The sequence below is a fragment of the Rhipicephalus sanguineus genome, chromosome 9 (genome assembly GCF_013339695.2).
Source record: "Rhipicephalus sanguineus isolate Rsan-2018 chromosome 9, BIME_Rsan_1.4, whole genome shotgun sequence".
NCBI lineage: Eukaryota > Metazoa > Arthropoda > Arachnida > Ixodida > Ixodidae > Rhipicephalus > Rhipicephalus sanguineus.
The window spans coordinates 116,425,532-116,439,972 of NC_051184.2; the positions used below are offsets into that span (position 1 = coordinate 116,425,532).

General features: G+C 50.6%; 1 protein-coding gene across 1 annotated transcript; it reads left to right on the forward strand.

Moving 5' to 3' along the window:
- The first annotated feature begins 2,119 nt into the window (after positions 1–2,119).
- On the forward strand, positions 2,120–13,825 carry LOC119405822 (uncharacterized). The gene is made up of 5 exons (XM_037672650.1): positions 2,120–2,713; positions 2,819–3,257; positions 10,422–10,545; positions 12,883–13,110; positions 13,309–13,825. The coding sequence occupies exons 1-5, from the start codon at positions 2,120–2,122 to the stop codon at positions 13,823–13,825; spliced, it is 1,902 nt and encodes a 633-aa protein (XP_037528578.1).
- The last annotated feature ends 616 nt before the right edge of the window (positions 13,826–14,441 follow it).

Below are 14,441 nucleotides of genomic sequence, written 5' to 3' on the forward strand. Positions count from 1 at the left end.
ATACTTTACACCACCACACGGGGCCGACAGGTGAAACAGTGGCTACAAAGGCGGCCATTCTGACGGGCCGTAGCTGCGGCCCAATTCAAGCAATAAAAGCGCAAATCTGCATCAGAAAGAGGGCAAAAGATTAGGTATGAATTCTTGGAACCTCCACTGCACGCACACACGCTGGCTTATGCACAGGTTCTTTCAAGGAATGGGTCCGAAAATCATCAAAAATAAAAGAAATTGAATATTTGATCGCTGCCTTCATATTTACTTTTTTTGTAGCGGGAAAATCTGAGATGACTTGGCACAGCGTTTATAGCAGTAATTAAATAAAATAAATTAACTGTTTTATCATTGGACACAAGCAGTTGGGTCAAATGGAAGAATTGCTGTCCTTCCTGCGCCGAGGCCATTGACGCTTTGAGATATTGAAAAAAACTGCTCCTAGTGATTATTGCGGAGCAGTGAAATTCAACCTAAGCAATGGCGTGGCTCTGTGCTAGAACCCCTGCTTGCCACGCAAAAGGTCTGGGTTCGATTCCCACTCGAACGGAAGATTATATGATGAAATTCAACTAAACTTACCGGTGAAACTGAACTGAAGCTCCGGCGAGCGCAACTAGCGGATGACCATAATGGCATCAAAGCCAAATTGTTTACCTGTTCTGAATAGCGGGTCCATGCCACTTTCAGGTGAACAATTATTAGTATTAGGTAGCGAAAAAATGCTGCGAAGCAGGCGCTCATTGCCCAGTGCAACAGTTTCTTCTATGTCTAAATTCGTGTTTCTTTAAGGCAAACAGAGTTAAATTACTCTTTGGGAAAAATCCCTCTGTGAATGGCTGCCAGAGAGACGCCGTGGAGGAGAAAAAGAAGACAAGAACAGTATCAGCACCTTAAAATTCCATGGAAAACTCAGTGGAGTCAATCTAGAAAGGTTGAAGTGATTGTTACCAAATTTCGATGCCGTGTCCTCCCATTAAACTTATATTTACACAGAGCTGGTCTTGCAATGTCACCCCTTTGTCCATTCTGCGACGAAACCGAAACTGTTTAACATTACTTTATATCATGTCGCAACTATTCAATAATTAGGAAAAGACTTTTGATTATTCCGTTTTCGAAGATTGGTTTAAATTTAACTGCAGAAAATGTTCTAAATTTCGGTGCCTCAGTTTTGGGACAGTGCCACAGAGAGGTTTTCAATGCTGTTTGTAATTTCCTTCTTGCCACTAAACGTATTCTAACATAATGCCTACATTAAGGAATACTAGAAAACAGACTCGTGGAATAATTATAAAATGTGAGTAAAAGCACGACATACAATCGAATTTGATCGGGTGTGGTAAACGCAGCTGTCTGGTCGGATCAAAAATTCAGACTTCCCTTATTGTGAAAGTACTTTACCCCTTCCTTTTTTTCCTCTCTCACTTTATAGCTCTTTATCTTAGTTATTTCTTTTATACTTCAATGAGAGGGAGGTAAACATTGATATAATTATCATTAATGAGCCACAATACGTCTTCTTGGCAATCCCCCTGAGTGGGTATGTGCCAATATGCATAGGTTACAAACAAACAAACAAACGAATTGCTGGTGTGGTGCGTAGCGCGTGGCGAAGGCTGGGCTCGGCAGGACGCTGCCGCATCCAAAACGAGGGCAGCAAGAACAATCCTTACGACAGAGTGACAGAGAGCGGGGCGTGCATCGGAGCATCGACAGCATGAACGGGCCCAATGGAGTCAATGAACTGAGCGGCATGCCTGACGCAGTGAATGTCAACATCTTTTGGGATTTCACGCCCACTCAGGAGGCTGACCTTTTGCGAACGATAGGAAGATACCAATACTACTTGCCGTGGGGAGACTCATCTTAGTTATCTTATTCCGTATGGTTACACACATTTGGTGTCCCTCCACCGGTTACCAAGAGCCAACTGCGGCCTCCTTTGCCCCCACCCGAGAACCAATCGCCGGCTTGCATCGAAAAATTTCTACCGGGAGCACTTTGCGACGGCAAGGCGGACGCAGGCCGAAACAAACGAGTTTCGAAAGGCTAACAACGTCACCGTCAGAGGACGAGGAGTTCCGACGCCTATTTTAGGACTGTACGAAGCCTACTTCCCGGAATGCGTGCCGAAGCTGCCTACACTCTCAGCTACGGTCCTCTCACCGCCTTGCAGTCGCAGTGCTGGCCCATGGCACTGCATGGCAGAGACCTCCTCGCCATCGCACACACCCGAGCTCCAGCCAACGAGCAGGCTTACCTTCTTCCGGCCATCGTGCACGCCTTGCGCCAACCTGTCCGATCAAGAGGCCACGGCCCCGTTGAGCTCGTACTCGTTCCGACCCGAGAGGTGGCAGAGAAAATTCAACTGCTAGTTTCGGACTTGGAGAAGTACACCGATGTCCGTTCCGTATGCCTGTGCTCGGGTGACTGGAAGGAAAGGCAGCTGCAGAGGCTTAAGAAAGCGAGTTACGGGATGTGGGTCGCGACGCCTAGCCGTCTCCTCTTGTTCTCGGAGGAAGGGAAGGTGAACAATAGCAGCTGCACGCTTCTGGTGCTGGATGAAGCTGACCGGATGCTGGCGATGGCTTTCGAGAAAACGCTTCGCTCCATTGCGGCCCTCGTCCGGCCTGATCGTCAGACGCTCATATTCGCCAACTCTGGATCGAGCGAGATTGGAGACCTTGCCGACTGCTTGCTTAATGACTACGTCCAGGTTAGCATCGGTCGCTGCAAGCTGGTTGAGAACCAGCGGGTGGAGCAAATGGTCATATTCTGCGAGAAAGCTCACTAACTTGAACGGCTCGTCGCTTTGTTACAGGACATTCTCAGGGAGAAAGAAGACAAGGCGATCGTCTTCGTCGAGACTAGGTTGACGGTGGACGAGATGGTGCTCGAGTTACGACACGGGGACTGGTCCGTCGTCGGCATCCATGGCGCAAATATGAGAGACGAGCGACAGAAGGCGCTGGACGCGTTCAAGTCGGGCTCTTCGAGCATTCTGGTGCTGACCGACGTTGCAGCTCAGCGACTGGACGTCGACCGCGTGCGCTTCGTCGTCCACTACGACCGAGCAGCGAATGCGGACGTCTCCGTGAACCGGGTGAATTGCGCGTCGGGCTGTGACGGATCAAGAATGGCGTACGCCTTTCTGGCTCCGGACGACGCGCGTCACGCGAAAGAGCTCGTCTCTCACCTTCTAGACTCCGGCGAGAAGATTCATCCTCGGCTCCTCGAAATCGCCGAAGGGGCATCGCGCTGTGATATACGCAAAGCTGTACGTTTTTCTACTTGAATTACCGCTGCCATCACAGCCGAGCGCTCGCCGCGAATCCCTGATGGCGAAACTTGCGAAATTTCCACTTCTACAACGGCTTGAATAAAACGGAATACTGTGCAGCCAACTGATAAATTTTCGCTTGACGTTTTGCCAAAATTTCAAATGCATACCCAATGGAAGTGTCAGCAGAAAGTAGTAAATGAAAATTAGTACAATAGCTAGAGAATTAGCACGTTTTACTCAATGCAGTCATTGATAATTGCGAAGCATTTCGTTGTGAACCAGACGCATCTTGGCCGTCTCTGTCTATACATACAGCCGGCTACGTCTGGGCGCCCTCGTGGTCGTCTCCTCTATTTGGTATACATCAAAATAGCTATAGGAGGATATTAGTGCATGACGAGCACGATTCACAGGTCATGACATGACATTAATAACGTAACTTGCCTGTAGCCTACCTCATGAGACCCTTTTTGCCAGTCATGTGTGGCACATGCCCAGATAACACGGCCCGTAGTATATGGGTATGTACCAAAGGTGATCCCCAGTTATCAATCCAGGAACAGTGAAGATAGATTTTGGAAGTCTTAAAGCGATAGCGTTAAGGAGTGGGTACCGCCAGGGTTGCCAGGTCGGAAAGACAGAAATATAGCTAAGAAATCAGAAAAGCTAGCCAAAATGTAACCAACTTTTATTGCGATAGCAATTATATGGACAGTCTCGGCTGAATTTTGCCGTCGCCGTCGCCGCCGTCATGCAACGTATATGTATAAGTATGTATATATTGTTATGCCAGGGCTCTCAACCCAAACTTCCTTGCGTCGACAAGGCATTCAAGCTGGTAAAACGTCTGACGCAACCTGCGTCAACACCCGCTGATGCAACGAGGCGGGAGTATTACGCAATCCCCGGTAACTCCGGCGATTCGTCTGACGCAACCAGCGTCAACACCAGCTGATGCAACGAGGCGGGAGCCTTACGCAATCCCCGGCAACTCCTGCGCTGCGTCTGACGCAACCGAAGGAAATCTCTCCCGCAACGTGCAGCAAGCCCTCTCATCCGCGGACCAACGGCGACCAACGGCGGTTCCTGATTGGAGGCTTCGAGCTTCTGGCTGATGCAAGCGATCGCCCAGGGCTATAAAAGAACCAAGCTGCGCGGAGAGAGAGAGAGACAGCGAACGAAGAAATCCCGGGTCCTCGTCGCACCGCTGTGCGAGCCGAATAAGCTGTCGGCCCCAGCGCCGAATATGTAAATCCACTGTATATATGTATATAAATTTGCCTTAACTCACCGTCGCCTTGATCGCTCCGTCTATCAGCTCTGCGCAGAAGCAGTCGCAAGCTGAGACACCTGTTACCCAACAGTGGATGGCAGCTGCGGGATCGGCCGGCGTCGGCTACCTCGATGCGGTGAGTGCCTGATGTTTTCCCTTCAGTTCACCAGACTTCTCTAGCACAGGTTATCGTAGTTTATAGAAGGTTGTGTGAAGCATTGGAGTGAGCTTTGATTGTTTCGAGCCGAGTCGGAGCGCTTTGAAACCAAAGTTAATGCGGAGGGTGTAAACACGGCAGGTTGAGAATTGCTTGCGTGTCTTTCTAGTAGACTTATAGGGGATACGGCAAGTATATTCGAACGAGGACAAATAGCAAGAGGCTAGTGTGAACGATGGAGAACCTTAAAGTGAAGGAACTCATCGAAATTTGTGAAGAACTCGGCCTTACTCTGGGCCGTGCGGAACGAAAGCAAGCGATCCTTGAGATCATGCAGAAGGAGGGAGTAACGGCTGAGGAAGTCGATGAGGCCTAGGCGGATATCAAAGAAAGCCGCGAGGAGGCCGAAAGACGAGAACTTCGTGAGCGTGAGGAGGCCGAAAGACGAGAACTTCGTGAGCGTGAAGAGGCGGAAAGGCGATAACACCGCGTTCGCGAAGAAGCCGAAAGACAAGAGCGCCTCGAGATGAAAAGAATTTGAATTGGCGCTCCGTCAGTGTTCGCAAGCGCCTAGCGTAGCTTCTGCGACGGTTCAGGCTAGTGGACATAGAATTCGGGACCAACTGCCACCGTTCGTAGTAGGCGAGGACATGGCCAAGTATCTCGTAAAGTTCGAACACGTCTGCGATAGAAATAGCATCGAGCGGTCTCTTTAGGCACAGAACCTGTTAGCTCTGCTTCCCGGGGAAGTATCCGACGTGATAACGTGTTTGTCGAGGGAGGCGTTTGAGAGCTATGACGAGGTTAAGGAGGCTCTCTTGAGAAGATATAAATTGTCGCCCAAGGCTTTCCGGCAAAGGTTCCGGTATGCAAAAAGGGGAAATGAGTCACACGTTGACTTCGCGTTTCGTCTTAAAGCCGATTTAATATAATGGCTCAAGGGCGAAGATGTCTATGACGATCGCGATAAAGTGGTAGAGTGCATAGCATTGGAGCAATTCTACCGCTGTATCGAGGATGATGTCAAGCTTTGGTTGCAGGTTAAGCTTGGAGAAGTACAGCTAAACAAGGCAGCAGAGTTAGCTGAAGAGTACTACACTCGTAGAAACTTGCACAGTAGGGCCGTGCGTGATGAAAAGGCTGAGAAAAGAGAGGGCTTTTCAAAAAAACCTGATGAGCGGAAACCTGCTCCGCACCGTAATTTCAGAAAAGACCCGTCTTTTACGAAGGAGACTCTGAGGGAGGGGCAAACGGAAGCGCAGAAGTCGAGTGAGCTTCCCAAACGGCGCACTGATACTACGCGGGCGTTTGAGTCATGGAAGCCGCTAATCTGTTACAACTGCAAAAAAGAAGGGCACATCGCGGTAAATTGTAAACAAAAGGTTGCTTTCGCAACGATCCGTGAATCACAAAAAAAACATGCGATTGTTAGAACCGTATATTCAGGAGATTAGCGTCAATGGGAAAACGTGTCGAGCACTTCGAGACTCAGCGACAACTATGGACGTTGTCCACCCTTCGTTTTTGTCTCCGAACGACTTGACAGGAGAATGCGCATGGATCAGGCAAGTCGCCGAGGAGCAGAGCACTTGCTTACCGATCGCTACGGTGATCATTGAAGGCTCTTTTGGTAAGCTTCACACCGAAGCGGCTGTGTCTGCTGCTCTTCCAGATTGTTTTCCTTATCTTTTTTCGAACAACTCGGAGCAGCTTCTCAAAGAGCAGGGTAAATCGTTCTTTCCCAGCGTTCACGCGATCATGGCCCTCACGCGATCGCAAGCGCGGAAGCTTTCACAGGAACTTGATCTCGTTTCGATGTAGTACACCACCACCGGCAAATGCGGCCGAGCTGCGTGACCTTGGCAGCGAGTCGAGCGAGCCTCGGACAGAAAGCTCTCGGGGTGGATTACTCGAGCCGCCTGCAGCTGAAGCGGGTAGCGTCGTCTCCGTCGGTGGAGAAACCGAAGTGGCGCCGTTGGGCGAGGCGGGCAATACCCTCAAGCCTGTAGCTGAAAGTTCGTGTGAGCTGTCGAGGGTTGATCGAGCGACGCTCATTCGAGAGCAGCGTGAAGACATCTCGATAAAAGCGCTAATGGAAAGCGTAAAATTGGGAGTAAAGAAAAAGAATGTTTCTTTTTATGAGAAATCTGGGCTATTGTATCGTAGCTACACAGATGTACAAGATCGCAGGTATAAGCAACTCTTGATACCGCAAAAGTATCGTCGCCAGCTATTGGAACTTGCGCGATCAACAAGTGCTGATACGAAAGATCGTCAGAAGAGACGAGCAAAGCAAGTCGACACCTCTTAGCGACAAGCCATTGGAGCCGGGATCCGGCCTGGCGACTGAGATCTGTTGACGGAACGAAGCGTGGAGCCAAATGTCCCCATGGCCCTGGAGGTGAACCTGGATGGACCTGGCGAACGAGCGCGCCTGACATCCGAGCCACGTGGAAGCAGCTCGTCTTTCCGGCGCATTGTCTGGCGGCGGGGGTGCTGTTATGCCAGGGCTCCCAACCCAAACTTCCTTGCTTCAACAAGGCATTCAAGCTGGTAAAACGTCTGACGCAACCAGCGTCAACACCAGCTGATGCAACGAGGCGGGAGCCTTACGCAATCCCCGGCAACTCCGGCGCTGCGTCTGACGCAACCGAGGGAAATCTCTCCCGCAACGTGCGGCAAGCCCTCTCATTCGCGGATCCGGTTCGAGCCAGCGACCAACGGCGGTTCCTGATTGGAGGCTTCGAGCTCCTGGTTGTTGCAAGCGATCGCCCAGGGCTATACACCAGAGCACGCCTGTCTCGCACCCAGGCTGCTGACGAGCCGAGCGGATACTCTCGCACCCAGACGCCGGGCTGACCGGGGCTGCCAAGGCGCGCGCGGGCTGCACCAAGTAAACAGGGCAAGCTGCAGTTCTGAGGCTTTAAAGTGCGAAAAAGTACCCGTTCACGCCGCTTCAGCGTATAAGAGCTCGTGTGGACACTACTGCGTCGTCTTTGGATGCCAAAACAAGCTGCGCAACAAGAGGATATTAGCGTTGTCTGCGACGATTACGACGCGCCACGGAAATAGTGCCGGTGCGGTGCTTTCAGCTTTGCCGCGAGGGTATAACTGTGATTCAAGCAAAAAACTAGGAGCCGAGTGAAAATGCGCGAGTAAGTACACTAACAGCGTGTATTCTGCAGTGTTATGCACACCTATTTCATTTTGCGAACCTAATTTGCGTGACACGCAACTGGGTTGAAGGCAGGCGTGAGCTTTGTGTGGGTGTGCACTTCATACCTTTGAGCGTTTCCTTTGACGAAAATCTAGTGCAAGGTAGTGCTTTCAAGCACAAGCAATCAGCATGCTTTGCCACTTTCAATGCAGTATTAAGCTTTAGCGCTTTTCATGGCATCCACGCCTTCGAGATTTCGTCTTCAAAAGGTAATAAATGGCACGGTGCTTCTCAACAGCTGGCCAGAATTTCGTGCTTTCATTTCAGTGTTTGTTGTCCCCAAATTTATTTGGACACGAGGCATCCAGCTGCACATAATACATATAATGGCACGTAAGTAAACAGTATACTCGCGCCAGTGCCCTTTACGTCGCAGGCGTAGCTAACCGGCTTGACTAAGAGTAGCACAGTTTCGGTTGTAAAGCACCATCGTTACAAGAATACAATAGCGCAGGTAGCTTCCAAAAGGGATCGCTGAACGATACTTCAGGTTATACTCTCTGATAGCACGCTTTTGTGAGCGAGACGCATTATTGTAAGAGTGCCCGTGAAACAAAAATTACGTTCCGCGAAACTACCCGTAAAGCGTACTCTAATTATTACGCGATGCATGCTGAAATGATGAGCTTTCACAAAACTTTGTGCGCTACTTGTAATATGGGGCAACAAAACATCGTTTCACTCTTTCGCGAGCTGCACTGCAATTACGATTCACGCGTACTACAGCGAGGACGTTTTTTTTTACAAATGTAACAGCGTACGTATCTGACGAGGTTGCTTCCGCAGCCCACTCAGCACGTACTGTATATATTGTGGACTTGCATGAGGAAGATGTTCTTGATGTTCCAATAAAATCAGCGAAAATGTCCAGGCTAGAAAAGACGCGAAACACGCTCTACAGCGGGCTGAGTTTCGGAAGTTTCACGTTTGCTCTGTGTAGCGTCTGCTGGCGTGGCAGCCCGCGTGTGTTGTTTCGTTGCGTGTGCGATAGATGGCGCGACGCGCGATGCAAACATGGCGATGCGCATGGAATTCGCTGTGTTCTGGTCTATAAAAGAACCAAGCTGCGCGGAGAGAGAGAGAGAGCGAGACAGCGAACGAAGAAATCCCGGGTCGTCGTCGCACCGCTGTGCGAGCCCATTAAGCTGTCGGCCCCAGCGCCGAATATGTAAAGCCTCTGTATATATGTATATAAATTTGCCTTAACTCACCGTCGCCTTGATCGCTCCGTCTATCAGCTCTGCGCAGAAGCAGTCGCAAGCTGAGACACCTGTTACCCAACAATATATACCAAAGTCCCAAAGAAAAATAATTCAGAAAAAACTTCCGAAACGCGGAATCGAACCAGCGACCTCTCGTTCCGCAGCGCGTGGCGCTAACCACTACGCCAGAAAGCGGAGATCCTTCACATTGCTAACGGCGAGCGTTATATACACACCCTTTACCGCCAGGAGCACTCAGAGACGGCAGGCGCTTATAAGCGTTTCTTCATTACCAGCGAGATGACGCGAGGAGCGCGACGGGTGGATTTAAAGTCGTTGGCGAGCTCGCTCGCTTCTTATATTTGTGCAGGGAGAACCTTGCCCTTCCGCTGTCTGCTCGCGCGGTTATCTAGTGGTGAGGGGAAGAGGGATGTTTCGAGCTTTCACCGTGATGTCCGCGCTCATGTTACGGAGCGTACGAAAGTCACTAGAGCTCAAGGGACGCCGCTAAACGAACAAGCAGAAGATGAGCGTGAAGAATAAAGTGTCACAGCTCGACACTTGAAGCACGCTAGTTTCCTTCGCTGCTTCGGCCGCCTTTGCAACATGAGCGCTGTTCAAACTGAGAGTATCCAATGGCGAGCTTCACTTCGTATAGCATTAGTTTCTTGCTATCGCATTCATTGCTTTGCCCTTACGGCGAAAATGTGACTTTTTAAGTTCTTGCAACTGTTAAGGACCCCAACACCTTTCGAAAGGTAACGTGCGCTCTCATCGGCTGATACGCGATGCGAAAACTGACGTGCAAAAGACAGCTGTTCTGGACATGACTCCCTGGGAGCCACGGCAAACTTTGGTCCGAGGGAAAGAACACTGATTATGTCGGCTGGCAAAGTTACATCACCTACGATGTGTACGTTGAATTGGGACTCTTGCGTGTGTTGGGTAGACCAGGTCCTTTCTTTTGTGTAGCGCAAGTGCCAAATTCAATGTTTACATCTGGAAATAGGCATTGGCCTCCATGTTTTGGCGCAGCATACTCAAAATCAGCAGCCGCGACGTCACCAGACATTGATAACTTCGCTCAAATTGCGGGAACAGGAAAGTAGCCAAAAAATTCACTACCGATTACGATACAGCCTAATGCGAATTCTGAGCGTAGCTTCCTGTTGGGGCAACGCCAATTATGTTTGAAGTTTTGGCTATGATCAGTTGTAGCAATGTAACGTGTTACTTTTGCCATAGAAACTGCCAGCGCTCGAGTGCGATGCACTCGAATCTGTGCATTGCAGGCGTCGCGTATGAAGGGAAACAGCGACAGCCCCAAGCAAAGCCAGCCGCAGTGCGCGTGCCAGGCCTGCCTGCGCACGAGCTCCGGCCGAGAAGCGAGCGCGAGCGACGGTGGAAGACAGCGAGGTAAGGCGCCAGTGGCTCGTGATATATACAGACTCATTCCTTCCTCCATGTACAGACTTTGCGTTCGCTCTTTTTCGTCTTTTTTCGCTCTCTTTCGTCCTCATTCGCTCTATTGGTTATGCCGCCGACGCCAACGGCGAGGCCGCTCAACGCAGGAGCGGTAGTCTAAGAGCTGCGGTCTAAAATATGGGCGTCGGCAAAACCATGTTGCATCGCGGCGGGGGAAGGCATCCGGATGCGGGTGTAGCTTGGGTGGGGTGTAAGTGCGGGTCCGGCTTGAGGGGCGTAAGTGCCCCTTTTACAAGCGAAAGCTGTTATGAGATCATTTCACCGGCCGTTTTTGGCGCTGTAGTTGTCCGCCGCCGCCGCCGCCGGTGTCCGTAACCAGTATCGCTCGAAATAAGGAAAAACAAACGAAATAAGAAAAAAATTCCAGGATGGAACGAGGTTCGAACCTGGGCCCTCTGCATGGGAGCCCAGTATTCAACCTCTGAGCCATGCCGGTGCTTGAAACTGCTTTGTTAATAGGTCCTATAGAGGCTTCATGTCGGGAAGGAACCACATTAGCATATGCATATATAGCGTGGTAGAAGAGTAAAATAAACACCAAGCGTCGCACAACGCGAATTCTGTAACCAGGCGTCACACAATACGAATTGCGCAACGAGTAGGTTGTTGAATGCGTCCTACCCATTACAAAGGGCTCTGCCCGGCATCAACAAAGTGCGCATAATGCCTTACATGCGTTTAGCAGGTACGACGGCTCTCCGTAGGATGACGAAAAACGGCACAGTGCCTGCTGCCCTACTTCTAAAAAATTACAATTTTTTATAGCGTAGTGGGTTCCTCGCAAGTTCACTTGTATTGGTTGCCGAGGAATCCCATAAGCGCATGATCCACTTCCTCGGGGTCTCAGTAAGATTACAATGATTTATAGCGTAGTGGGTTCCTCGCAAGTGCACTTGTATTGGTTGCCAAGGAAGCCCACAAGCGCATGATCCATTTCCTCGTGGTCTCAGTAAAGTTCTTCGCCCCCCCCCCACCTCTGTCTCCCACGTCAACGTATGTTATACAGCACGACGGGACAGAGAAATAGCGACCGGGCGTCACCCAATGCCAATTACATACCTGGTGGGCCGTTTAAAGCTTCCAACCCATTACAAAGGATTGAGCCATAATTCTTCATCATCATCAGTCGTCGCGTCAACAAAGTGCACATAGTGCCTTACAGACGTGTAGCTGGTGCCTCGCTTCTCCGCAGAATGAAGAATAATGGCTTAGTATGTGCTTCCCAACTTCACAAAAATTTGTGATTTATGGCGTAGTGGGTACATTTGTAGTGTACTTGTATTGTAGCCCCAAGAGCGATTATAACGGGCTCTAGAAACGCCACTCTTCCAGCTTTCGCTGTGACTGTCCTGCGGTTTCAGCGCAGGCCTGGCGTTTTTTCCCATCCCTCTCGACGCCAAAGGCTAAAAAGTAGCCACGACGTTTTATCTCCTGTCACCTGCCTAAAGTAACTAAATTGGTGCAAGGTAGCCAAAGCCTGCCAACTCTGCATAATTGTAAGCACTCGTAGGGCGCCTACTGCAAGTACCATTGCGAAATACCTATTACATTAAAAGTTTAACATTTTGCGGTAAGACCGACAACCACTGTGCTTCCGTAAAGCCATCCGAGCAACCACATACCTGAAACTTTGTTGGCGGTGTGATTCAAGATGGACGATGATGCTGATGCGTTATGGCTGACCCCTTTTTGAAGGATTATTAGTTCTAACTCACTCACTCGATAGGCAATTCATGGTAATGACGCCATGCCTGATGCGATAGGGCACCTTTCCAAATCTTTTCAAGCAGTGGCGTTGCTCTGTGATAGAAAACTTGACTGCCACGCAGAATGCGCGATTTCGATTGTGGCTCGATACCCTTATGTTTATTCTTAGCATCTATCAACATTTCTCGCTTAAGGAGGATGCCTCTTTTTCGCTTGCTGCTGACGCCACATTTTCTACGAAACAGGCTGACTAATACTATCGCGTGGAAATACATTATTGCTTGTACGTCCGAAATTTCTGGCAAAGGCCTCATAGCGGGCATGTGCCGCAGCCTATGATGCAATCATCATCAACAACAAAGTTCCCCTATCGGCCACAGGACAATCACGCCGCCGACGACCACAGCGATCCCGCTTCTTCCACAGAAAGTGTTGCATACGTCCTACCGACAAGTCGTAGTTCGACATGCCAAAGCAAGAAAGACGAGTCAGGGGTGAATTCGTCCATAACCAAATTCCTTTGGGTAATCGCCATAACTCCGATTTGTATCGGAAAAGCAGGGTAGGATGGTTTCTTCGCAAGCCCAACTGGAAGAACATCCAACTGGAGCCGTTCGAGAAGAACCTCTACGAGGAACACCCGGCCACGGCAAGCCGGTCGATGGCCGATGTGGAAGCCTACAGAAAAGCGAACGGCGTATCGGTGAAAGGGCGCGACGTGCCGAAACCTATCCTCGCCTTGGAAGGGTCCAACTTTCCGGACTTCATCGTCAAAGGTATTGAGGTCGGGTGGGACTACACGTTACCGACTCGCATCGAGGCCAACTGCTGGCCCATCGCACTCTCGTGCAGGAACTTTCTCGGTATAGCGGAGACTGGGTCGCACAAAACGCTTGCCTACGTACTCCCAGCCGTCATACACGTCAGCTGGTAGCCTCCCCGGCAGCGGCATGAATGACCCATCTCCGTCCTTTTGGCCCCGACGAGCGAGCTGGCCAAGCAGATTCACACCGTGGCCTCAGAGCTCGGCAAGCGTACCGCGGTGCGCAGTGTGTGCGCAGCGAACGGCGAGCGAAAGAAAAGCGAGTACGCCGAGCTCCAGGGTGGCTGCCGTATCTTCGTGGCCACACCTCGATGCCTCATCGAGTTCCTCGAGGAAGGCCAGGTGAACCTCCACGGGTGCACGTACCTTGTGTTCGATGAAGTGGACCGCATGCTGACTATGGGCTACCAGCGCCATGTTCTCAAGATTGTGGAGCTTTGCCGGCCGGACCACCAAACTATAATGTGGGCCATATCCTGGCAGAAGAATCTGAAGCCACTTATTGAGGATGTGTTCGACGACTACGTCGAAATAAGCTTTGGTACGACGCCCCGCCCTGTTGAAAACACCGTGGAAATGACCGTCGACGTGTGCCCGGAGGAAGACAAAGAAGCGAAATTGGCGGAACTCTTGGACGACGCCCTCAAGGAAAAGACAGACAGAGCCGTGGTGGTTCGCTGACACGAAGTGGAAGGTGGAAGAGATTACGTTGAAGCTGCGGAAACGAGGCCGGCCAGCCATGAGCCTTCACTGCAAGAAAGAGAAAAAGGAGCGCGACTGGATCTTGTCCATGTTTAATAGCTGTGGGGAAAGCGTGCTCGTGACGACCGACATGGCTGTTCAAGACCTCGTATTACCGGACGTAAGGCTGGTGGTGAACTACGACTGCCCGCACTGCTCGAAAGTCTACGTGCACAGGTCGAGACACACATAGCGCTCCGACGAGCCGAGTATGGTGCACACGTTCCTCGTTCCCAGCCAATATTTTCAGGCGAAGACCCTGGTAGAAAGTCTGCGGGATGCGAGGCGGCCGGGCAGTCACGAACTCTATGCGCTGGTGAAAAATGTTCACTCGAAGCGATAACGGGATTCGCACCGGTGGTCGCGTGGCGATTGAGGTGACAGCGGTTCTCGCAATCTGACGGCGGTGTCTCACAGTGTAGGATAGAGCATATTTTAAAATTACTTTCCTTTGTTTATCGGATACAAGCGAGGACATCCTGCGTATCGGGCTATTTATTCCAATATTGACCCCAGATGACCACGAGCAATAACTGCATGTTATTGCTGGTAGCTT

Bases quoted from the DNA above. Each gene is read 5' to 3' on its own strand.
- LOC119405822 (XM_037672650.1), top strand. From the start codon at position 2,120: ATGCGTGCCGAAGCTGCCTACACTCTCAGCTACGGTCCTCTCACCGCC. The intron at 2,714-2,818 runs GTTAGCATCGGT...GCTTTGTTACAG, and splicing joins TGCTTAATGACTACGTCCAG to GACATTCTCAGGGAGAAAGA. The intron at 13,111-13,308 runs GTGGGACTACAC...GGCCCCGACGAG, and splicing joins GTCAAAGGTATTGAGGTCGG to CGAGCTGGCCAAGCAGATTC.